Here is a 25,713-nt window from a genome sequence, read left to right on the forward strand (position 1 = left end):
CTCTGTTTCAAGCTCTGAGAGGGGAGGAAGCTGTTGAAGGTCCCGCAGCCAGCAAGGGACAGGTCTAGCAGGTGAGCCTCGGGTCACGTCAGGGCCAAGCATCATCCATGGATCACTATGCACAAAGAACACCCAGGATCTTTCCCAGCGATGTCCATGCATCTCTGTATGAGATGGTGGGAGGAGGGAGTGGAATCATGAGCCTGTTTTGAGCCATTCCTACCAGAGCTGTGCGTACCCTACCCCACAGTATGAGGTTAAAGGGAAAGAAAGCCACTTCTTCCTGCTTTATCTCAATAAAGATGCATGAGCCAGGCATGATTCTAAGCGCTTCATGTACCCTGACTCATTCTACTATTACAACAGCTCTATGAGGTAGGAACTCTTATTAATACCCCGATTGTACTATTCAGGAAACAGCAAGGTTAAGTAATTTGCCCAAAGGCAAAAAGCTGGAAACTGGTAGGCCAGGAGCCAGGAGCCAGGCAGTCTAGGCCCAGATGCTGTTCTTTTGACCACTAACCTATATACTGCCTCACAAGAGGTGCCAGTGTTAGTGGATTCAAACCTGTCGTGGGCCTGGGTACAGGTCCCTCACAGCTCCCTGATAGTACCACACCAAGCTTCCTCAACTTCCAGAGGCACCGTGTTTCAGAAATATGCAGGACACCACATTCCCTCCCTCCCTCCCTCCTTCCACCTCCCATTATTGAGTTACTGCAGGAGGATCGTGTATTAAGGCAAACACCACTTTGACATAACCTAATAACCACCCATCTCCCAGCACTCGGCAAGAATGAATGCTACAGGGCACACGTGCAAACTCGATTCTCAGTCCAGGAGTGATTTCTGTGGGAAGCGTAATTCCATTGTCCTCCTCACCCAGCACATCTTATATCCATAAAACACGAGACCCCCATCAGTCAGGATACCCAGGAATGAAAGGCCCTGCCTCTTAATCCATGTTTCAGGTACAGCTAGACTCCATCTGGTGACAGAAAGTCAAACCTAATCTGATCTTTTCATTTAAAAACACAGTACCAAACACACACAGCTGTATGTAGAAGGCAGCATTATAACAGAGATATATAATTATTCCCCATTCAATTCTGCTGCTTACTTATTTATTAGCCCCAAATTACTCTTGATATTGTAGCCTATGGTCACTATAAACTACAGGCCTACCTCGAAGACACTGAGGGTTCCGTCCAGACCACCACAATAAAGCCAATGTCACAATAAAGCGAGTCACACAAATGTTTTGGTTTCCCGGTGCATATCAAAGTTATGCTTATACTATATTGCGTCGATTAAGTGTGCGATAGCATTATACCTAAAAGCAATGTACATACCTTAATTTCAAAGTACTTTATTGCTAAAACATGCTAACCAGCATCTGAGGCTTCATCAAGTCGTAATCTTTTTGCTGGTAGAGGATCCTGTTTCGTGTAGACCAGCCCCCAGTGCAGTGGCTGGTCTGCTGCAACTTCCAGAAACAAGCTTCCGCAGGAGCAGGGTGCCTGTGCTCAGCACCCAGCTGAAGGGGACGCAGCTACCCCTGCCCCGCCTTTCCAACCACCTGATCCAACCTACACCCTCTCCCCGCCCCCTCCTCCCCAGCCTCCAGGCTGGCTTCCATCCTCTGACCCCTCAAGAAGTCCCTCTAAACTAGAAAGGATGTCTTCTCTCTCTCTCACACCTGTTCTGCTGGTTACACTAGGTCACAAGGTGTTTCCACCCGTGTCTCTGAAGAAGGAATGACTCCAGAGCGTGGAATTTACAGTAATAAGGAGTCTGGGAGAGAGTGAAGTGCTGAAATCATAGTACGTTAGATGGTCCTAAACAGAAGCCAGAATTGGTGACTGAGGACTACTCGTTTCCCCATCCCAAGGCAAGCTGCATACGGGCGGGGATCTTTGTCTCTTCCACTCACAGCTATAGCCCTAGTGCCTAGGACAGTGCAGGGCACATTTTGGCACACAGTAGACAACTGGGGTTGTTATTAGTTGAATTGTGTCTCTCCAAAATTCATATATTGAAGCCCTAACCCCCAGTACCTCAGACTGTGATGGTATTTGGAGATGGGGTCTTCACAAAGATAATGAAAGTAGAATGAGGTCATAAGGTGGGCCCTAATCCGGTAGGACTGGAGTCCTAAGAAGAGGAGGAGATCTGGACACACAGAGAGACACCAGGGGTGCACGCAGACAGAGGAAAGACCAAGTGAAGACACAACAAGAAGGCAGCCATCTGCAAGCCAAAGAGAGAGGCCTCAGAAGAAACCAATCCCACCAACACCCTCATCTTGAAGCCACCCAGCCCATGGTATTTTGTTATGGCGGCCCTACGGAAGTACTAACAGGGATGAACAAATACATGTATGAATGAAAGAGGGATGAGTCCATGCCTGTCTCATTCTGCATTTTATCTTTGAAACTTGTGCCAGTATTCATGGTGTACTGTCATTTTAAAAGGCCAAAGCAGCAGCCAGTCTCTCCCCAGAGCACCATTTGGAGGCTGACCAGGCTGAAGCTCCTGGGAACAAGGATATGGGTACAATCTCTACCATCAGCATCCCACCCTCCAAACAGAACTTCCCACTTCTCCTAGCTCCCTGGGGCTCTCTGGGGCTAGCTGCTTGGCAGAACAGCCCTCAGATGTGACTGCTTGAGAGCTTTCTACTGGCTACCACCCTGTACCTTCTATCCTTAATGAAAGAATAGACTCTGGGAACAAATACTTCTGGGCATTAGTGTTGTGATGTGATGCCTGGAGCTGCTGCAGCCATTTGCTGACCATGAGAGGGTCTGGGAACAAATACTTCTGGGCATTAGTGTGATGTGATGCCTGGAACTGCTGCAGTCATTTGCTGACATAAGAGGAGGGAGCGGACATGTGAAGGATGGCAGAGAGAAAAATGAAAAGAGCCAGGTCCTTGATGAGGTCACTGAGTTGCTGAGCTAACGTACTCTAGGATCACCCTACCTCCAGACTTCTAGTCCTGTGAGATAAAAGTTCTCCTTATTATAAAGCCATTTTGAGTTGGTTTGTCTGTTACTGGCAGCCAAAAGCCTCCAGCTACATTACATGAGCCGGAATGCTACCGGTATCAACTTTCCAGTTTTATTAGGCAAAATCTGTGGTTCCTGACTTTTTCAAGTTTGGGAACCCCTTTTAACGTCAAAACATTCTACACAACACCCATCTAATAGCAGTCCTACTTTCAGTATCCAATATCTAACAGCAATAACAGTCAATAAACTACTATGACTTCCAGTAATTTTTTTTAATTTCTTTTTTTTTTTTTTTTTTTTGCAGTACGCGGGCCTCTCACTGTTGAGGCCTCTCCCGTTGCGGAGCATAGGCTCTGGACTCAGCGGCCATGGCTCACAGGCCCAGCCGCTCCGCGGCATGTGGGATCCTCCCGGACCGGGGCACAAACCCGTGTCCGCTGCATCGGCAGGTGGACTCTCAACCACTGCGCCACCAGGGAAGCCCTCCAGTAATGTTTTGAAGTGAATTTGCATTGTAGACAACTAATTCTATCTAAGGAAATCTAAAAACACTCAGGCATAATTTTAGACCACACACATAGAATTAAGTGAGCCTGAAGACAATTCTTGGCTGGGCATACGGGTTTGAGGACACTCACACTAACTGCACAGCCCTTTCCCCCAGCCCCTAAAAAATATCTGGCCCCCAACTTGAGAACCCTCTGACTATACAGAAGACCAAAGAGAGACCTTTCCAATTCATTTGGGGTCCACACTTTATGCTTCTCCTTGTCCATTCAGGTCCAAGAACTATTTAAGACTCACTTGCCCCAATGAAGTCTTCCCAGATGGTACCCGTCGATTGTGGTCAATTCAAAATTGCCCTCTGATGCTTGCGTAATTAATGCCAAGCACACTGGATTTGATTTATTCTCACCCAGATAAAAACTTGGTCTCTCGGGACTTCCTGCGGCAAGCAAACAAACAAATAAATAAAACTGCTCTCTCATTTTACTTTTTCCCAATTCTCCCATGTGACTGATATATTTCCCAAGGGGAGAAAGGATGGTGGTGACAGTAGTAATACTAATGGTAGTAGTAGTGGTGGTGGTCGTCGTGACATTTTAGCACGTTATATATTGTAGCCAATGTGCCACGTACTTTACATCATTGTTTAATTTCATCTTCAAAGCAACCTTTGAGATAAGTATATTAGTGTTCCCATTTTACCGAAAGAGGACAGTGAGACAGAGTTTAGGTAACTTGCTCAAGGTCACACAGCAAGTAAGGAGCAGAGCTGTGGTGAGAGTCATCCACGCATAAGCATCAACCGAAGCTGGGTGGATGCAGAAATGTGAATGGGCCTCATGGGAGGAGGCCCTCTGACACAACCAGATCACCTCCTCCCAAGCCAGTGCAGTGGCCTCCCTGGCGAGCATATCCTGAGACTCCTGTCTCCTTCCCTTACAATCCAGCCTCAAAGTCAAAGAAAACTTTCTAAACCACCAATCCAATCACATCTCTTCCCAGTTCATAAATTCTGTGGGCCAGCTGGTCACTAATAGATACAATCCAGGCTCCTAAACATGTTCACAGTGGAGCCCCAGAAACACTGTTCCAGACTTGGGGTCCATCCACAACAGGTGCAGATCCCCAGATATAAGCCTTTCTTATCTCTGTGCCTTTGTACCCGCTAGAACCTCTGCCTGGAATGCCATCCCACCTTTTCCATACCCTTCCCTGCAGCTAACACCAGTCCTCTCCTCTGCTCACCATCAGTACTCCTCCCGAAGTTACTTCCTAACTCATGGGGCACAACAACCGCCTCACCTATCCTTTTCTTGACTCTTTGTCATCGCACTGATCATGCTCTTCATGACATGTCTGTTTCCCTCTCTTGCTGCATGGGAGCTCCATGAGCACAGGATCCTACCTGCCTTGCTCTGTGCTCTGTCCCCAGCGCCTGCAACAGTAGCTGGCCAGACAAGGTGCTCAGTCTTTACTGAATAAATGAATTGTTAGAATCACTGCTTTCTCACTGTGTGCACCGTGGCGCTCCATTAGCACCTACCATCCAGTTGATAATCATGTCTCTTCACTGCAAACTCTTCAAAGAACCCCTTGCATCCCAGACACCTGACAAAGTGGACACCCAGTGGTGACTGCCACATATTTTCACAAAAGATACATCCACAATTCCGTTCCTTTTTATTTAATATGTCTTTGCTCATTCTGGTTATACAAGTTTAAGAGAGGAAAAAAAAAATGTGTTGCAGTTTTGGACTTCTAAAAAGTATAAAAAGCTCCCTTACAAAATGGGAAACCAGAAAGTTTCCAGCAAGTCAAAAAATTAGAAGACCTCAAAAACAGGCCCATGCTGGTTTTCTAAGAAGTAACTATCTCTAAATGGAGTATAATCTATAAAAATATTCAATCACTATGTTGTACACCTGACACTACCAATAATATAACAGTGTAAATCAACTATACATCAATTTAAAAAATAAATAGGTAATAAAAACCTTTTGGTTTTCCATTTAATAAACAGTTCAAACAATACAAAATGAATGAGGTGGAAAATGAGTGTCCTTACATAATTCTAAATCCTAAATAAGTGATCACTATTAGCAATTTTTTTTTTTTTTTTTTTTTTGCAGTACGCAGGCCTCTCACTGTTGTGGCCTCTCCCGTTGCGGAGCACAGGCTCCGGACACGCAGGCTCAGCGGCCATGGCTCACGGGCCCAGCCGCTCCGCGGCATGTGGGATCTTCCCGGACCAGGGCACGAACCCGTGTCCCCTGCATCAGTAGGCGGACTCTCAACCACTACGCCACCAGGGAAGCCCAACTATTAGCATTTGATGTATATTCTTCTCCCCGCCGCAAAATTAATGCATATCAAATTATATAATATGTACTCATTTCATACATATACATACACATATATATATATTAAAAATAGGATCACACTGTACATACTGATCTGTAATCTAACTTTCTCACATAAGTTCTCTGCCATCTTTCCATAACAATACATAAGATGACTTCATCATTTTCAAAAGCTTTATAATATTTACTACATGGTTTTACTGGAGTTTATTCAACTACTCCTTTATCAATGAATGTTCTAAAGTCCTAGTTTGACTAAAATAGAATTACCATATGATCCAGCAATCCTGGGCATATATCCAGACAAAACTCTAATTCAAAAAGATACATGCACCACTATGTTCATAGCAGCACTATTTACAATAGCCAAGACATGGAAGCAACCTAAATGTCCATCGACAGTTGAATGGATAAAGAAGATGTGGTACATATATACAATGGAATGCTACTCAGCCATAAAAAAGAAATAATGCCATTTGCAGCAACATGTATGCAACTAGAGATTATCATACTAAGTGAAGTAAGTCAGAAAGAGAAAGACAAATATTACACGATCTCACTTATATGCGGAATCTAAAATATGACACAAATGAACCTATCTACGAAACAGAAACAGAATCACAGACATAGAGAACAGACTGGTGGTTGCCAAGGGGGAGGGGAGTGGGGGAGGGATGGAGTGGGAGGTTGGGGTTAGCAGATGTAAGCTATTATATACAGGATGGATAAACAATAAGGTCCTACTGTACAGCACAGAGAACTACATTCAATATCCTATGATAAACCATAATGGAAAATAATATAAAAAAAAGAATGTATATATGTGTACAACTTAATCACTTTGCTGTACAGCTGTAATTAACACAACACTGTAAATCAACTATACTTGAATTTTGGGACTTCCCTGGTGGTTTAGTGATTAAGACTCCAAGCTTCCAATACAGGGGTCGTGGGTTCGATCCCTGGTGGGGGAAGTAAGATCCCACATGCTGCATGGCTAAGTAAATAAATAAATAAATGGCTAAATAAATAAATAAAACAGGGCTTCCCTGGTGGTCCAGTGGTTAAGACTCTGTGCTCCCAATGCAGGGGGCCCAGGTTTGATCCCTGGTCAGGAAACTAGATCCCATATGCATGTCGCAGCTAAGAGTTTGCATGCCACAACTAAAGATCCCACATGCCGTAACAAAGATTCCACACATGGCAACCAAGATCCCGCATGCGGCGACTAAGACCCAGTGCAGCCAAATAAATATTAAAAAAAACAAACAAAAAAGTTTAAAAAAAAGGGGGGGGGGACTTCCCTGGTGGTCCAGTGGTTAAGACTCCATGCTCCCAATGCAGGGGGACCAGGTGCGATCTCTGGTCAGGGAACTAAATCCCATATGCATGCTGCAACTAAGAGTCTGCATGCCGCAGCTAAGACGCAGCACAGCCAAATAAACAAATAAATGATATTTTAAAAATAATAATAAATAAAAAGCAAGGAAATTGTTATTAAAAAAAACTACACTTCAATTTTTTTAAAAAATGTAGAATAAAGTCCTAGTTTGACACTATATTAAACAGTATGGTGAGGAACATACTCATACAAATCTTTCCTTAGGATAAATTATATGAAGTAGAACTGCCAGGTCATAGAATATGCGCATTTGACCTTATAATCCCTGTTGTCAAAATTCCCTCCAGAAAAGTTATGTGGACCCCAACCGGTAATATATAAAATTCCACCATCACCCCACCTCAACGAAGGGTGGTTTTTTTTTTGATCAATAGAGTTAATGCCTTCAGCAGGATAAAATCTCTGACCCTTGGCACCAATTCATACTCACCTCACCAACTCCGCCTCTTCAAGAAAAGCAGGCATTAATTCTATTCTGGACCAGGGTTCAAGAGCCTTACCAAGGTTAACTCTGGGCTGCACTAGAGGCACATATAACTGCACAGACCTCAGGTGAAGACCACTATTCCACAGAGAGGTCCTTAGCTCTGGGCTCTGACCACAAAGCAAAGGGATCACAGGTAGGATCCCTCGTCAGTATACAGAGAGCCTGTAGCTTCTGCAAGACAGGCCCTCATGAAGGAGCAGCCGTGCAGCAAGTATGTATACCCCCGCTCATCATTCTTGTCTTCTGAGGGACTCTGGGAACTGCGACAGCAGAGCTAGAGCCAAGAGCATTTACAGTAAGTCCCCTACATACGAACGAGTTCCATTCCGAGAGCACATTCGAAAGTTCAATTTGTTCATAAGTCCAACTGTTAGCCTAGGCACCCAACTAACAAAATCGGCTGTATAGTAGTGCACTGTAATAGGTTTATAATACTTTTCACATAAATAATACATAAAAAACAAACACAAAAAATAAAGAAAAAACTTTTAATCTTACATACAGTATCTTGAAAAGTTCAGTAGTCCAGTACAACAGCTGGCATACAGGGGCTGGCATCGAGTGAACAGGCAAGAGGAGTTACTGACTACAGGAGGCAGAGGAGGTGGGAGATGGCAGAGCTGAAGGGTCGTCAGCAATAGGAGACGGGGGGGGGTGGGGGGGGCGCAAGCTGCAATTTCATTCTCCATTAATATACTTTCAGTATGAATACGGATCAACACTTGGAGCATCAAAACTTTTTATTTTTTTGAAGAATATTTCTACAATTCTTCCCTGCCTTCTTAAATAGAGTTCACTAGACAGAAGCATGTTTCTTAAGGATCACAGTCATACCATGAAGACCCACAGGGGTGTTGACCACTCAAAACAACAGGGCAATGAGGGCTAAAGAACCCCAGTTTAATATACTTTTTAAATGTGTCTACTATTGAGTTTGTCTCTTCCCATACTATCAGCTATCAGCTTCTCTCTCTCCAGCAGATGCCCCCTCTCTACTTCAGAGCCATAAATGGTCCCCTCCAGTCATTTATGCTATGGGAAGCAGTAATTAAGTAGGTTAGAATTACAAAGACATTAAGAAAAAAAAGAGCATAGAAATCACCTCTGAGTGATGCAGCTAAGCTTGGGGAGGTCACTGTGAGTGAAGCAGTTAAGTTCTGGTGCACAGACTTTGTGAAAACTCATTCAAGAGCCATCATTACATTGAATATGTGCCTTAAAATGGCTTGCAGATAGCTCTATCACATCCTTGGAGAGAGGGATTTTGTTTTTGACACATAGAGGCAGGGAGCTGGTTGGCCGCCAAAGCAAAAAGCATGAGGAGGAGTGGAAGGGTGATCCTAAGGTCTTGGGTCCAGTGTTTTCGAAAGAATACATCAACTGCTTTCCTCCACAGAAAATGAGAGGATCATCCAGGCACACAAGCACAGCACCGCAAGTATACAAGTCTTCTGCTGGCATGCTACTGCTAACAAAAAAAAAGTGTCGCCAATGTTGTTATTCCTTTCTCTTACTTAAGCTTTCTAGAAAACCTCCAAATGGCCAACAATCTAGAGCCAACAGGTTTTACAAACCAAAACTCTCCTCCTAGGCACAGCCACTGAGATCTACAAGTGTCACATGGCCTGTGCTGGGGTCAAGGTCAAGAGACGACCTTGGGCCAATCATATGCCCTTTCTCAGCTTAGTTTTCCCATCAGCATAAAATGGGGATGACACCTGCTCTTCTCTGGGAAAAGAGGGCCGTCGTGGGGAGTGTGAGGAGATACAGCTGTGGCCACCACAAGTCGGCCAGGCTGCCCCTCCCACTCAAGCCTGCATGAACTGCAGGACACGTGCATGGGGAGCACCACATCTGGTCCAGCCACACCAGAGGATCTTGAGAGTCCTAGAAGGAGCCAGGTAGGAAAGGGGCTCAATGACAAGTTTCCAATTCAACACAGCAGGCTGCAGCCCAGAAGCTCCACTGTCTGCTTTAGAAATATCTTGGCAATGGTTTTTAACAGCAGAATCACCCTCTGTCAAAGGAAACCTTACATATGCCCCCAATATACAAAACAGATAAAAAGTGGTATTTGGGGCTTCCCAGGTGGCGCAGTGGTTGAGAGTCCGCCTGCCGATGCAGGGGACACGGGTTCGTGCCCCAGTCTGGGAAGATCCCACATGCCACGGAGCGGCTGGGCCGGTGAGCCATGGCCGCTGAGCCTGCACGTCCGGAGCCTGTGCTCCGCAACGGGAGAGGCCACAACAGTGAGAGGCCCGTGTACCGAAAAAAAAAAAAAAAAAAGTGGTATTTGAATTTCTTAATTATTTAATTTATAGTATTTATTTATTATAAATACAGTGAGGCTGCTCTCATGAACATAAGATTAAATTACAAATGAAACATCTAATATATTTCCCTTTTATTTTTCTGACAGTATAAGAAATATAAAGCAGGAATACAAAATCCTGATTCACAAATAGTGCAAATGGTATCTATTTAGCCTTTTACTTGCAGCCTCAAGAATCCATTCAATTAAACTAACCAGAAACCTAAACTTAGGACAATAAGATTTTTTTTTTTTTTTTGGCTGCGCTGGGTCTTTGTTGCTGCGTGCAGGCTTCCTCTAGTTGTGGCGAGTGGGGGCTACTGTCCTTTGCAGTGCACGGGCTACTCATTGCGGTGGTTTCTCTTTTTGCAGAGCACAGGCTCTAGGCACACAGGCTTCAGTAGTTGCAGCATGCTGGCTCAGTAGCTGTGGTGCACGGGCTTAGCTGCTCCACAGAATGTGGGATCTTCCCAGACCAGGGCTCAAACCTGTGTCCCCTGCATTGGCAGGTGGATTCTCAAGCACTGTGCCACCAGGGAAGCCCCTAGGAAATTTTTATTTCAAGTTGGATTACATTTCTTACTAGGAAATGTTCAGTTTGGAGGGAGGTGAAGAATGGTTTCACTGGCCAGTTTAAACTTTTATGTGTGGAGGAAAGCACTGTTAAAATGTATCTTGGAACATAATTCAACGTTCAAATGAGCTCAGCTCTAAAAATCCCCAGATGCTTGGTACCAGGCTCTGACAGATATTTATGCAAAATTTCAAGAGTCAAATTTATTTTGTTTCACACACTAAGTTCAAACGAAGTTTCGACTTCATCACTGACATTCTACCAGCCTTTGTAAATATGCACAGTGAGAACACAGGCCCATTTGCCTAATGGGGCTCATTCAATGTATTGTAAAAAGTTTCAACAAGATATACAAGCGAGGGCACCAAATTATATTTGAGAGATTTAGGTAATGGAGTTTGTCGGCCAATGTAAAAACGTGATTTATTGCCTCATTTGAAATATCTGAAGCTCAACCTTTTCTCGAGTGGTCAACAAACTCTAGTATGAAAAAGTAAACTCCTAAGAATTATTATCCACGCCATTACAAATAACTCATAAAAATAAAAAGATAATATCTTAGAATAACGCCCACACTGTATATTACACACATAGCATCGCTCTAAGAGGTTACCTACTGAATGAGCAGTTTTGTATATACAACACACAACTTTTGGTAACAGCTGGTATACAAACCAGCCCTTCGACAATTTTGCTGCCATTGTTCTCACAATATTAAGATGAAATTTTCTTCACTTCTGTGTGTCAAGTACTTGAAAGAACTGGTCTTTCTCATGTTTGCCTGGATAAACACATACAAATGCAAGCAAAACGTTGACAACTGCGCCACCCACACTTCCGCTGAGGTACATCATAAGAGCATTTATCATACAGCCCCAGCACTTTCATTAAACGGGGAGCATTTGGTTCTTCTCTGTATGCATCCCTCTACCATGACACTAACCACCTTCACAGAGCATTGTGAGGTGAGGACTGGGAAGCTACAAGTGCGTGCTCCACGTCAGGTTGAAACTTGGTGGTGGAATTCTACAATTCTTAAGAACAGGGTAAACCCTTGGGATCTAGGAACATGTGAGGAGACACACAGGACCTGCTGTTCTGTTCTCAAAAACAGAAATGACTAGAAAGAAAAAATATGGATTCCCCGAGAGCTGCTGTCAGCTCAGCTCCTGCCTCAGCCCTCAAGCCAGGCAACAAATGCAGCTTCAAGAGCGGTGCAGAAGTGCAGTACATCCCACCCTTCCCTCCTTCCCAGAGGATGGAGGCTCACTCCATTCATCCACTCACTCACACATTAATTTGGTCAACCCGCAGACATCCACTGGATGTCTACTTCGCAAGGCATATGCATGGTGTATGTTTCCATTCACGTAAATTTAATTATATTTTATTTTGGAGAGTTCCTCAATACCCTTAAAAGTAACCTGAAGATACCCAAAATGAGTGACCATCACCAGAACCAGGACTCACTTCTGTTAACCAAACAGGTACAACACTTGGCAAGTGTTAACCATTTCTACCACAACCAAATACTTTGACTTGTGCAAGCGTGCTTTTGAGCTTCTGTGTGCCAGGCAGGATACACAGGTAAGACCCAGTTCCTGCCCTCAAGGGGCTCAGAGGGAGGGAATGGAGTAAATCAAGATAGAGGACAATGTGATAAATGCAAAGGCAGACTAACAGTATGGGGGACTAGGGGAAAGGAAAGAAGGCTTAGTTACATTATCCTGAAGGAACCGGGAAGGCTTCTGTGAAATGATGTACATTCTTCTCTTTAGAGAGAAGCAAGAGCTGAACAAAAGCAAGAACATATCCCAGGTAGATGCAGGAGGAAGAGAAGGCACGGAGGCATAAGAGACAGTTGAGTGTGGCTGAAACAGGAATAATGGGTGGGAGTGGCTGGCCAGGAGGCTGGGAGGGAACACCAAGACTTTCTCATCAGCAGGCTTAATATGATTCAGGTCGCCTGGTCTCAGACACCTCAATCATCTGTAAAGTGGAAAGAGTGGCTCCTCCAGCAAATTCCACATACCAAATTGTGCGGTCACACTGCATTCTCCCTGTGCTTGGCAGGAGGCTTGGCCAATACATACATCATCTTCCTCTGGTCTAGGTACATGGAGGGGAGCTCCCAAAACAAACCAATCACAATGCCGACTCAGCCATAATAGAAGATAAATATAATACATGGCTCTGACTTGGCAGGAGTCGAGTTCCTCTAACATAAGTCTTTCCATGCTCTAAAATCCATGCAGTTTTTTAAAAGTATGCCCAAGGCCACTCTGCTTCCAGGGGATTTGGGGTTTTAGCCAATTTGCTTATAAGATGGCTGTGCAAATTTGCACCACCCCATGAGCCTGGGTTTGAAATGGAGGGGAGGATCTCAGCTATAACAGGGAAGACTTTTAATAAAGAGCAGAACCCAGAGCCCATGCAATAGAGAGCTGCTCTTGCAGGTGAACCCACGCGGGGCACTGCTCACCCAGCTCTCCAAGGGATGCAGTAACCAAATCCCACTGGCCCCAAATTCACTCACTTCACAGATACATTCTGAATGCCTATTATATGCAAAGTACCACGGAGACCATAAAGGTGTGCAAGCCACAGCCCGAGCCCTGAAAGGGCTTACAGCCTAGGAGGAAGGACACCTACAAAAGCCAGTAAAGGGACTTCCCTGGTGGTCCAGTAGTTAAGACTCCACGCTTCCACTGCAAGGGGCGCGGGTTTGATCCCTGGTTGGGGAACTAAGATCCCGCATGCTGCATGGTGCAGCAAAAAATAATAATAATAAAAGCCAGTAAAACATGCTGGATGGTGAAAGTGCCATTAAGACATTGATGGGCCAAAGGAAGTAAAGGTCCCTTCTGGTAAAGAAGGAAGAGACTTCCTAAAGGAGGCAGCTGCAGAGAAATGGGGAGGTTTTCAACACAAAACAGTTGGAAAAGGTGCTCCTCTTTTCTGAGCCCTTGCTATGCATCACTTCAATCCCACAACAAACCAGTGTGCCAGGTGATACCGCATGGACTGGGCATGGAAATCCTGGTGAGCACAATGTCACACACATCATGGGTGGTAGAGCCCTCGTTCTCTGCTACAGAAAGCCTTTCTGGTAGAGGGAATGGCATGAGTACAGCCGGTATGGGATATGAGAAGAATCCAATATGTTGGAAGGACACATTGTAGGCCATCCGGCTGGAAAGATACACTGAAACCACACAGCAGGGGCCTCATCTACCTGGCCTTAGGAGAATGTGTTTGTTGACTGGGTGATGAAGTACGTAGGGAAGAAGCAGCTTTTGAGAAACAAGAGTCCAGGATCAGGCACAGCGGCTAAGAGCCATGGGAGCCAGCCAGCTCTGACCTTGTGGACAAGGTCTTTAACTTCTGTGTGCCTCCACTTTCTCATCTATTAGATGGGGATGATAATACTACCTAATTCACAGAATTGTGACACTAAATGAATTTGCAAAGCAATAAGAATAATGCCACCCATAAAAACTGCTATAGAAGTGTCACTGGATAATGATGGTGATGATGAAGCAGCCTTAATTAACCAGATGAGACATCCTGAAGTTGGGATATTATCTCAGAGATGGCTACAGTAATCCAGACAACAGAAAGGATGGTAGCAGCTACCGGGAGGCGGGGCAAGGGGAGGGGGGGTGGAGAGGAAGTCAGTGATCTGAGAGATCAGAGAACTCGAAAGGGGAGGAGAGGGTTGCAGCCTGGGAGAAAAGCAGTGCTGCTGGAGGGGCTGCTCAGCCATAAAAGCACTTGGCAAAGACTCAGAGGGCTCCTTGCTAGACTTCAATCCTTACACACCCAGGGGCAGTCCTCAGAGCCTCAAATCTTCCATCTTGAAAACGGAGCCAACAATTCTTACCCTTTCTATTCTCAGCATTGTCATGAGGAGCTAATAGGGCAGTGGATTTGGCCACAGGATGTTAAGACATAATGCACTGTACAGATGGGAGGCATGAGTTGGGACAAGGGACTAGTCTGGGGAACGAGCCCAAGGAAAGAGAGACACTCTACTCAACCTTCTGCATGATGTTCCCAGAGAGTAAGACTGAGGGGCAATTCCAACATCCTCGCCCTGCACAGCTACAGGCTGGTACCAGCCCAGGACCAGGGACACCTGAGGCTGCCACGGCACTGAGGGTAGAACACACAAAGGTTCAAAGGGCAGACCCCCAGTGCCGACAGCAGAATTCACCATTCCAGGGCACACCAGGTATAAAAGAAGCCCATAGAAAACCCAGTTGGCTCTACCTCCTGCAGCTCTCCAGTTACAAAGCCTGTAAGATCAAAAGAAGGGTTCCGGAGCCAGCCAAGGATGGGGAGGAGAAAACCAGCCCCTGTGGGCTGCAGCAGGCGGCCCCCCCAGCAGTTTGCCTTCCATTAAAGCCAAGTGTTTGTTTACATTTCCTGCAACATCTTGTCACTTTCTGGATAGGATTTCTTACAGAAACTCATCTTTTTCATGTTGAGTGTAGTCTACAGAGTCCAGGAGACCATAAAGAGCAGCAGCTCGCATACCCTGTTTAAGTTCTCTTTATTTTAGCTTCGGGAGGAACTCAAGGAGTCTCTTCTCCAGCAGACCCTGCGCCTCCCTATCACATCATTCACCACAGAAGACTGGGACGGTGTCCTTAACACAACTCTCTCCCTCCCACTACCCTGGAGTTCCTTGAAATTCCCTGAACTAACCTAGAGTCCCCACCACCCAACACAGACCCTAGCATATAATGAACTGAAATGTCACCCCATCCTTTGGAATCCAAAAGCAGTGAGAACCCACAGGCACAACCTGCTCCAAATACTCAACTTTGCCCCTTACTCAGAAGTCTTTTAATATAGCAGCACCTCATGTCTTCAAGCCTCCCTGTTTGGTTTTCCAAAAACCTGACTTCCGAGGTCAAAGGAAAGGCCTAATTTAGGTTTGTGACCTTAGCCTGTGTTTCATTTTACAGTTTTGATTTGTTTGATACAGGTTGTGGAGAAGTAAAAGCCCTTATCACTCCAAAATACAGTTACCAAATTCAAACCACTCGAGAACAGGGCCTTCTCCCTTCAACCAACTTTTTCGGCTGACTTTTAACAGTTTTAAAGTTGATAAACTAGAGGAAGCGCTTTATTTAAAGAAAGAAAAAAAGATCTAAGTAAACAGTTCCCAGAGTTCTCTAAGAATTTAGACTCAAAGAACACAATCTGTCTACACAAGGATAAATGCAGTTTTATTAAAGAAAACACAGCGGGCTTACATACACTCTTCAAACAGTGTACACTGTCCACACGAAGAAGCAAACAAATTCAAAGCGAGTGGAACAGGGTCATCAGTGGGGAAGTACCATGGTTTTTCGCTCGAAAGCTGAACCACAAGGCAGGCAAGTGTTAGAGACAGACTTTCTCAGGGTATCTCGAATGGAGCTCAAGGAGATGACCACAGAATCATGCGGTGGAGCTACTGCGATGGTTTTCAAAATAATTTTTATTGAAGAAACAATCAACTGAACGACTTATAATCTGCAAAACCAAGCCCCTTGGCACCAAATGTGTTAAAAGCCTCCAATAGCACTGGAGTTTCGATTTATTCCAAATATAGACCTGAAATCACAAACTACAGAGCCAAAGCCACAGTGTTTTAAATGACTGACCAACTCCATCGAAATATCCCACACTTCTCATTTCAGAGTGAGGCGGAAATAAATGAGAGTCAAGAAACACAATTTCTAGAAATTCTTCCATCATAGGAGGGAAAGTCTGAAAGATCCGTGTGGCTTTTAAGAAAGCCAGCAAAAAACTAGGACATACACAAAAGTTATTTCCACTGCACACTGCACACTACAGATAAGAACGTCACTTTTCCAACAATTTTAAAATACACGGTATGTTTAGAGTTTGATTTTTCTCTCACTACTTGAGCTTTTGTCAAGCACCTGGATGTTAAGAGTTATAAAAATGAATGAAGGGGCTTCCCTGGTGGCACAGTGGTTAAGAATCCACCTGCCAATGCAGGGGACACGGGTTCGATCCCTGGTCCGGGAAGATCCCACATGACGCGGAGCAACTAAGCCCGTGCGCCACAACTACTGAGCCCGTGTGCCACAGCTACTGAGCCCGCACACCTAGAGCCCGTGCTCCACAACAAGGGAAGCTACCGCAATGAGAAGCCCGCGCACCGCAATGAAGAGTAGCCCCTGCTCACTGCGACTAGAGAAAGCCCATGCGCAGCAGTGAAGGCCTAACGCAGCCAAAAATAAATAAATAAAATAAATTTGTTTTTTAAAAAAAAAAATGAATGAAGATTCTGTTCCTGCCCATAAGGTGCTCACAAGTTGGGTATCTGTACCCAAAACGAAAGGGTTTAATAAAGAGATGATATGAATTTCAGTAAGGGACTTTTAGTAATAGAAAAAAGGTCCAAAGTTCTTTGCAGCAATATTTTATTTTCCCTAGTTAAAGAAAAAAAAAAAATTAACCTAACCAGAATGATCTATTAGACAGACGCTGCTAAACATGGTGGGATGTGACCGGGAGCATTAATTTACCAAAGGACTGGCCGGTGACGAGACCTGCACTAGCTATCGATCATCATCAATCTCCACGCTTCACTGTGACTTTCTACCACTTCATCAACCTTCATAGATTAAAACACTCCAGGCCAGTCCTTGATTCATTTGGTAGATAACTACTGCTTCCCCTCAAAAACCACATATTCACTTTAATCCATTTGAATAATTTCTCAAACTATGGGTTGAATTCTAACTGGGATCCAAGTCCAGACCATCCCACATGAAGCTAATCTTCAACTAGAGGGCCAAAAGCTCTGGTTACTGGGATTTCACTCATTCCAACTCATTTAACAAATATTTATTGAGCACCAACTGCCAGGAATTTTCTAAGCACTGAGCAATTCCACTGGAAAATAAAACAGACATGGAACCTTCCCTTGTGGGGCTTACAATCTAGCAGTCAGAGCATCAACAAATGAATTTTACTGAGGGAAAGGAACATGATTCAGGATAACAGGCAGCTGGGCTGGGGAAGAGACGGGATAGGCACCCACCAGATAGGATGGTTAGTTAGAGAGAAACTCCTACAGAAGATACATCCTTAAAACTTGCAAAACACCTGTTACAAAGGTTGGTGTGACTGTTACCGAAAAAATTTTCTGAATAACTAGTATATATAATTTAGAAAAGACAAAAATATGTTTAAAAATAGAATGAGGCTAAACTAATCTATAAACTTAACAGAACCCCAATAAAAATAGTTTCTGAAAAATTTTTTGACTAGACAAAGTGCGTCTAAAAGTGTAAACAGATAAACACACCTGTGAAAAAAGCCAGGAAAAAAATCTTAAAGAAGAAAGTGATGAAAAAGTGAGTAGCTGAATTGTACAGCAAAACCCCTGTCACAGAGCTATGGTAATTAAAGCTCCAGGTAGATAATGGAGCACATGTGAATTTAGTTTACCAATCTATAGAGAAAAGAGTCAATGAATTGTGTTAGGACAAGACAAGCATTAAGTTAAAAGGTTGGGATCTCTACCTCACTCTTTCTACCATACCAAACAAAATCTAGACATATTCAACTATGTAAAGTATATTATGACTTCATTTTTTTTATGTGTAAGACATTTTTCCAATAATTTCAGGATAAGATAGTCTTTTGCATGCAAATGAAAAACCTAGAAACCATAAAGGAAGAGTTGATAAATTTGATGTAAGATTAATTTCTGCATGGAAAGTTATGTAACAAGGAAAGTCAAAAGGCAAATGACAAACTGGGAAAGAATATGTGCAACTACCCCACCCTACAGCCCCCTGACGTTTCGCTGGGGCATTAGCAGTGCTTCTCAAATTTTAATGTGCATACTCTTCACCTGGAATCTTATTAAAGTCAAGATTCTAATTTGGCAGGCCTGGAGTGGGGGTCTCAGAGTCTGCATCTCTAACAGGCTCCCAGGAATACCAAGTAGCTAAATTTTACAGAACTTTTCAAATTAAAGAGACATGGGGCCAGAACTGAGTGGGGCTCAGATACCTCATGAGAATCACTTGGGAAAGTTTCAGAACCTTGGTCCAAACTTCACCATTGGACATTCTGATTTAGAAGATCCCAGGTGAACAGGAAGAGTCAGTATTTTTTTTTTTTAACTCCCCAGGTGACAAAGATATTCAGCCTGGTTTGAAATCCAGTGGACAAGATCGTCTGAGTCCCTTCCTGCTCTTTTCTGTGCTCTGAATACTACAGAGAGACATGTTTGAACTGGTAGTTCAAACTTCTTTCCCACCCCCAGACCTCCCTCCCCTACCCACACATCACCTTCCTGCAGCCTTGTCCTAACATATTCTCCTCTCACAACAAAGGCTGACAAAAGTACAGGAGCACAGCAAAGGAGGCCCACAGCATGGTTAAGTGGCATCCCAGTGATGGTTTACCCAGTCGCTGTTTAACCAGTTATTGGCTGTGTGATCCTGGGTTAGCCTCCTAACCTCCTGGACTGTATTTCCTCACTTATACAAACCAAGTTGTTGTGAGGGTTTAAATAAGTTAATCTATTGAAAGAAGTGTGTAAATTGTAAAACATCATGTAAACATTAGATGTTTTTACTAGATGTGACATTGGGAACATACTTGTCTAAATCTGAACCCCCTCATGTCCATGTCCCAACAAATTTCTACGTTGTCCCCCTTTCCAATCCCTTCTCAATTTAAATTAAAAAAAAAATTCTCCACGTTTCCACTTTCTAAATATACAAACTAAACACTATGAACAAAACAGGTAGAACATAAATACTAAAAACAGAACTACCATATGACCCAGCAATTCCACTCCTGGGCATACAACCGAAAAACACTAATTGGAAAAGATACATGCACCCCAATGTTCATAACAGCATTATTTGCAATTGCCAAGACATGGAAGCAACCTAAGTATCCATCGACAGATGAATGGATAAAGAAGATGTGGTATGTGTGCGTATACACACATACAATGGAATACTACTACTCAGCCATAAAAAAAAAGAATGAAATTTTGCCATTTGCAACAAGATGGATGGACTTGAAGGGCATTACGCTAAGTGAAATAAGTCAGAGAAAGACAAATACTGTATGATCTCACTTATATGTGAAATCTAAAAAATACAACAAACTAGTGAATATAACAGAAAAGAAAGACTCACAGACATAGAGAGCAAACTGGTGGTTACCAGTGGGGAGAGGGAAGGGGGCAGGGGCAGTATAGGGGTAGGGGATTAAGAGGTACAAACTATTATGTATAAAATAAGCTACAAGGATATATTGCACAACATGGGGAATACAGCCAATATTTTATAATAACTATAGATGGAGTATAACCTTTAAAAACTGTGAATCACTTTCTTATATAATATTATACATTAATTATATGTCAATCAAAAAAAAAAAGGAGGAAACATTTCCAAACTTTCTCAGTTAAAAAAAAAAACAAACCCGCAGGTAGAACGTGTTATATCAAGCCTAAACTAAAAATGGCTTCAAATCTGTAAAAGATGCCAACGAATACTGCATATGTCTCCTAATGTACATGGTAAGGGTTTTCCAAAACAAATTCTACCCTCTTTAACAACTTCTACTTTGCTATTTCTAAATGTTAAGTCTCACCTAAATCTTCCTCCCTGCTCACTTATACTGCCACCCCCAATGTGGGGAACAGCAGATGAAGCAGACCCTTTGTTTCTGACACCATCCCCAGGGGCACACACACACCTTATAGGTCTCCTCAAGAGAGGCGTTTGCTATTTAATCCATTTGCTAATAAAATGAACCTGGAAGGTTCCCTGACAGAGGAAGCTTGAAGCACGTGCACAATATACACACTGGATTTATCATCAGGAAGCATTTGCCAAAGGCCACTGAGCGCATGCTTTTCCACACTGATCAGAGACGGCAGGGGAGGAAGTGAAGGGTGGCACCACTAGGCAGGACACCCAGGTCTAATGACACATCTGGCCTGCCTCCTTCCAGGTGCTCAGCCAACCAGAACTCCTCAGTGCCCCAGGGTATGACTGGAAAAATTCCTCACCTGCCACATTTGAACCAAGCCACCGTACAGCCTAAACCACATGGCAAACCAGGCAGCAGAAAGGCCTACATAAGGCCTGGAAATGTTCCAGTCTGAAACACAGGTTAGGAGGGTAACCCTATTGTTACTACCTGCTTAGCTCCCTCAGACAGAATCCATACTGGAGAACTGGGTCCAGGACAGCAGCCCTGCCTTGCAGACCAAGCAGAAGCTGTGTGCCATCACACTGAGTAGGGCCTCTCCAGAACACCACACAGGGCTTACTTCCCAGCAAACTAGTCGGCCAGAGACCATTTGGTTTCAATTAACAGAAACCCACTCCCACTAACCTAAGAAAAAAAAAAAAAAAAGAAGGGTAGGGGAACGTGGGTTCATTATAAGGCCAAGGGGTCTATCAGATGACCCTGAATCAGGAACTGCAGCCAGCCCTCATGGGAAATGGAAACCAGGAAATGGAAAACCATCCGGAAATGAGACTATTCCCAAGGTCTCTCATCTCCTCCTCTGCACAACAGCTTTGTTGTTTTCTCTCTGCAAATCAGTTTTAATTCTATGCTTCTGTGTACCTATGGGTCAAACATCTACTCCCCAGTTAGCTTTTCCCTGAATTGTAGGGTGAGCATCAAAAACCAACTAGGATTGCTGTCTCAATCCCAAAAGATTCAGGAGAGAGAGTTCAACTCAGCTTGGATCAGACAGCCCCCTTTGATCCAAACATCAGAGAGAAGGTGGGTAAGTTGGTCTAACTATAGAGGATATCTACCTGTCTGGCACAATTACAAAAAATGACAATATAAATGACAACAGCTTAATGAACTCTGACCTTTGTTAAAGCCACAAGGTTTCCAAAGGTACCATCTTGTCTTCTTATCATCACTCCAAGGAAGCACAGCTGTACAGCCAGATCCTCAAATAACAGATAAATGTCTTCTTTGTAGTTTGCCTGTTGGTTGCTTGGGTCGGAGAAAAAAAGCACTTTGTTGTTATCAAATAGGAATTTATTTCTGGTTCCTCCTTTCCTCTTTACAGGAGGGTTCTCGGCAGGAATCTTGCCTGGAAACAGGCAGAACCCGGCAGTACACAAAAATGTCCTTGAATCATGAATGCAGAGGTAGGGGAGAGGCACAGTCATGGTAGAGAAATACACACACAGAACTAAAGCCTTCTGGGGCAGGGATACTAAAAATAATTTTCCATAGGAAGAATCTGTTCGGTGTAAAGGTTAAGCAAGGCTCCTTCCTTCCTTACAAAAGCGTCTGGGTTTTTCATAAAGTAGACCCAAAGAGTCCATCAGTGGGGGGTCTACTTCACCTAGAGCAACAAACACATTCCTCCCAGATCATGGGCTGCTCTGTGTGGTTGCTAATAAGATAATCTGTTACAGGAGGCTTACAAATCCATTTACATTGATTTTAATTAATGAATCAATCCCTGAGCCTGAACAACTTGGTCCAGAGAGGGTAAGCAATTCAAGATTCAATCTGCACTCCCAGCCTGAAAGCTACATTAAAAAGAAATTAACTCTCAGATCAATGCAGGACAAATAAAAATAATTGGGTTTGTATCTCTTACAACATAAGAAAAAATCTCTTCCAAGTTTAGACAGTTACTCTTCACACATTAATAAGGGGAATATATTTTCAGTGATTTCCTAACAAACTCACCTAGGATTAAGGGGTTTTTTTGGACAAGCCTGAAATCTGGAAAACCAAAGTCAGATATAATGACTCTCAGTCCAGCCTCTGAAATGAACATGAGTCCACCTTTCTCAAAAACTCATCAGAACCTCTCAGCTCAGACTGAAGTTGAATAGAGAATTATCCAAATACAAACGACCAGTAAGAACAAAGTGGCACCCACCAGCCTGGCTGTGCTCTGAATCAGCCAGGCTTCATTAAGAAGGCAGGCAAACTTTTGCATTTGCTTTTACCTTATCCTTTACAAAGGCTGAAAGAGAATTTGACCTTTCTGAGCTATCGCTAACTATGAATTGGAAACAAGCTCAATTTAAAAGACGGCATCAATATGTGACCGCTCATAGGTTCATTTTTCTCTTCTCTTTCCTCATCTTTTTTCACAGGGTTTGTCTACCCACTCTATTTTTAGACTCCTATCAGAACTTCCAATGACTCCATGTAAACCTAGTGGAAAAAAGTCTAGTTTCAGTCCCACTTTCTCAAATCCTCCAGCTGGCCAACACCAATTAGCATCGGAGAAGAACATTAGAGTTAATAACTGAAAACTAATCACACTCAATTCTAATTTTTTTTAAGATGGAAAAAGTTCATAAACTCACCAGCAAACCGTAAAGCAGCAGAGAGACACCAGTCTGAGTCTGCCCCCACTTATGAAGGCAGACAAGGGGAGGCTGCTCATAAAAGAGAATAAATACATACAGGGTGTGGAGACCCATGACTTTGGGAGGCAGCATTTCACATTTCTCCCTCACTCTTTACAATATTTAATAAAAGAGTTATCAAATTGATTTTGAAGTAAGACTGGCCTGAAACACTGCAAAAGGAATTTAAAAAAAAAAAAAGACCCTGTACATAAGGAAGTAAACTGCAAGAAAAAGCAAGAGAGCCAGGCCAGAGCTCGGGGCGGGCTGGCACTCGTGTGTTCTCTCCCTCCCTCCATCCCTCCCTCCCTCCTTCCCTTTCTTTCTCTCTCTCCCTTCTCTGTCTCGCGACTAGGCCAACAAAACAAAAGAAGTTGATACTTCAGCTATTCATATGGACTCCAGAGCTTTCTGCCCCTAATGTCTGCTTGCATGCCCTCAAGTTTTAGGATTCACTGGACGCTTAACTAAAGCTCCCTGAAACATTTCCTGTGCATTTCTGGGGGCACCTCGGCGGACCCAGCCAGCTGCCTTTCCTGGCTGAGTTGCGCGGGGCAGGGTATGCCAATGCAGCCTGACATTCAGAGCAAGACCACAAATTATAAACAGTTTCAGTAAATTGACTTGAGTGTCTTTGTTCCTCAGACATACATCTTTCTACCACTTACAAAGGCAGGCAGCAGAACCTAACCACCAATGCGACTATAGCCAGGACTGGGAAAGGAAGTTATTGAAGCCTGGATTTCCTGCTTTTGCTTGTAGCCAAGAACTATGAGGCTTGTAGTGGTTTCAGGAACTGACTCATCTAATGATTCATGGATAAGATACTGCTTTTAATACGTTTCTGACCCTAAGACTCAGGAACTTGAAAACCAACCTGAACCTATGCTTCACTCTTATTTGCAAATGACTATTCACAGCAAAATAAACAGGAGGACAATGGTTAATGAAACAATGAAAACATCACACCAAGGGCAGGAAAAGCAGAATGTGGACGCCACATTTGAAGCCATGATCAAAAGCCTAATCTGTGGGCTGTGACTTGATAGCATCCAAACTTCCCAAAAGTGAATAACAGGTGTAATGAGGTTTATTTTTAGATATCATTCCCCTAGATGTAAAAATAGATTTAGCACAGCAATGTTTTAATTCAGGCGCATCTGGGGTTGTGACTCTAAATACCCAAGATGGAAAGCAGCATGTAGCTCTAAATTTAACTGCTACAGTTGCAAACCAGGGAAAGAGTTCAGGGTTAGCTGACCAATGAGTAATGGGTAATAAAGGACTCATGGTGGAACTCACTCTCTTAAATCATCCTCTACAGGAAGACTGCAACGCAGTATTTCCACCCATCCTCTGACCAGTCTTCTCTTTCCCCCCTCCACACACACGCACACACAGGCACATCAGTCCTGAAAAGCAAAACTCTCTAAAAGTAGAGTCAGAAGCTGGCACCTCTAGCTGCTCCCCGTAACAGCCCCATAGACTCATTCATCATCAAGAAAGCCCACTAGCGAAAAGTTTTCAAGCCTCCCTGGCCCACCAATCCTTGGGTTTTCCCTGCCCCTCCCCCTAGGGGCATTAAGAACAGGACCAGTTTCAGGGGTGGCTTTCAAACCGTTTACAGGTTTCAACACCAGTCCAGTCACACAGAGGGAAGGGGGAAAAGAAGACAAAAATGGCAGGGGGGAGGGGGAGGGGGGCCATGGGGGATGGAAGAAGCAGTAAGACCAGTTGACCAGGCAAGGCCAAAGTGCAAGGGCTGCCTGGCAGGCCCTGCCCAGCTGGGCTCCTCCAACAGATTTACTGACATGACGTCAGTGGCTCCAGTCCAGCTTTTCTTTGGTAGCTTTTACCACTTGCCTCCCCTGTGTTAGGGAGCCACAGGACCATAAAGAAAATTCCCGTTGTGAAACGAGTTTAACCTCGGGGCACAGAGGCCTGCCTGTAAGTTATAGGGCTCCTCACCCTCTCTCTGTGCCCCTGGAGGAAGGGGAAGGGAATAAACCCCTACTCTACTGTACTTCTCTTAACACAGAGGAACCATTAAATGAAGCTTGCTGCCTTTAAAAAAAAAGGGGGGGGGGCGGTGGGAAGGGGTGTGGTAGGGATATTAAATGAGTATACAAAGTTTCACAGGACAGGATGCTGGTTAATTTCTCAGGGATGTCATGAATGATGATAATTTCAGTACAACTCACTCATTCTGTTGTGAGGCTGTGTTGGCTGGACTGCGAACGCATACGGCTTTGTTTCACCAACAAAACAAAAAAGTATTACTGAAACTGAAACTTCAGGCCTGAATGGAACCTCTGAAGAGAGAGCACTGTAGATGTATTTAAAATGAGATTTTCTTTTGGCCTAAGTGCATATTCTGTGATGCACCAACAGGGGCATCAAACAATTTCCAAAAAGCAAAGACAGAAATTACTAAAAATAAGTCTAATAGGAGACTCATTAAACAAAAAACACTCATTTGAGACTTAAAGGCTTACTATTGTATTCCCACAACAGCAGAATAGCCGTGTTCCATCTAGGACTCCAGTGCATACAGCTGCCTAAAACTAGAGCTTTAAAATTTTTTAGCTTATAAAAATAATGTATTAGTGATAAATTCTTTAAATGAGTGAGAGATTAAATATATT

At 43.7% G+C, this 25,713-nt stretch overlaps 1 protein-coding gene across 12 annotated transcripts in view; it reads right to left on the bottom strand.

Annotated features, from left to right (window-relative positions):
• TEAD1 (TEA domain transcription factor 1) overlaps nucleotides 1-25,713 on the bottom strand; it is a 263,630-nt gene that overhangs the window by 220,058 nt on the left and 17,859 nt on the right. For 5 of the 12 annotated variants that reach the window (XM_089915141.1, XM_089915140.1, XM_089915143.1 and 2 more), the window contains one exon: nucleotides 21,554-25,713. This exon is cut by the window's right edge. The exons of 4 other annotated variants lie outside the window; for them this stretch is intronic. In XM_089915141.1, coding sequence (XP_089771267.1) covers nucleotides 21,554-21,862 — 309 coding nt within the window. In that variant the 5' untranslated portion in view covers nucleotides 21,863-25,713. 3 more of the 12 variants (XM_089915146.1, XM_089915145.1, XM_030762678.2) reach the window with 2 other exon arrangements.

The sequence above is a fragment of the Delphinapterus leucas genome, chromosome 7 (assembly GCF_059928025.1).
Source record: "Delphinapterus leucas isolate spDelLeu-1000000601 "Yukka" chromosome 7, BTC_Dleu_Yukka2, whole genome shotgun sequence".
NCBI classification, from domain to species: Eukaryota; Metazoa; Chordata; class Mammalia; order Artiodactyla; family Monodontidae; genus Delphinapterus; species Delphinapterus leucas.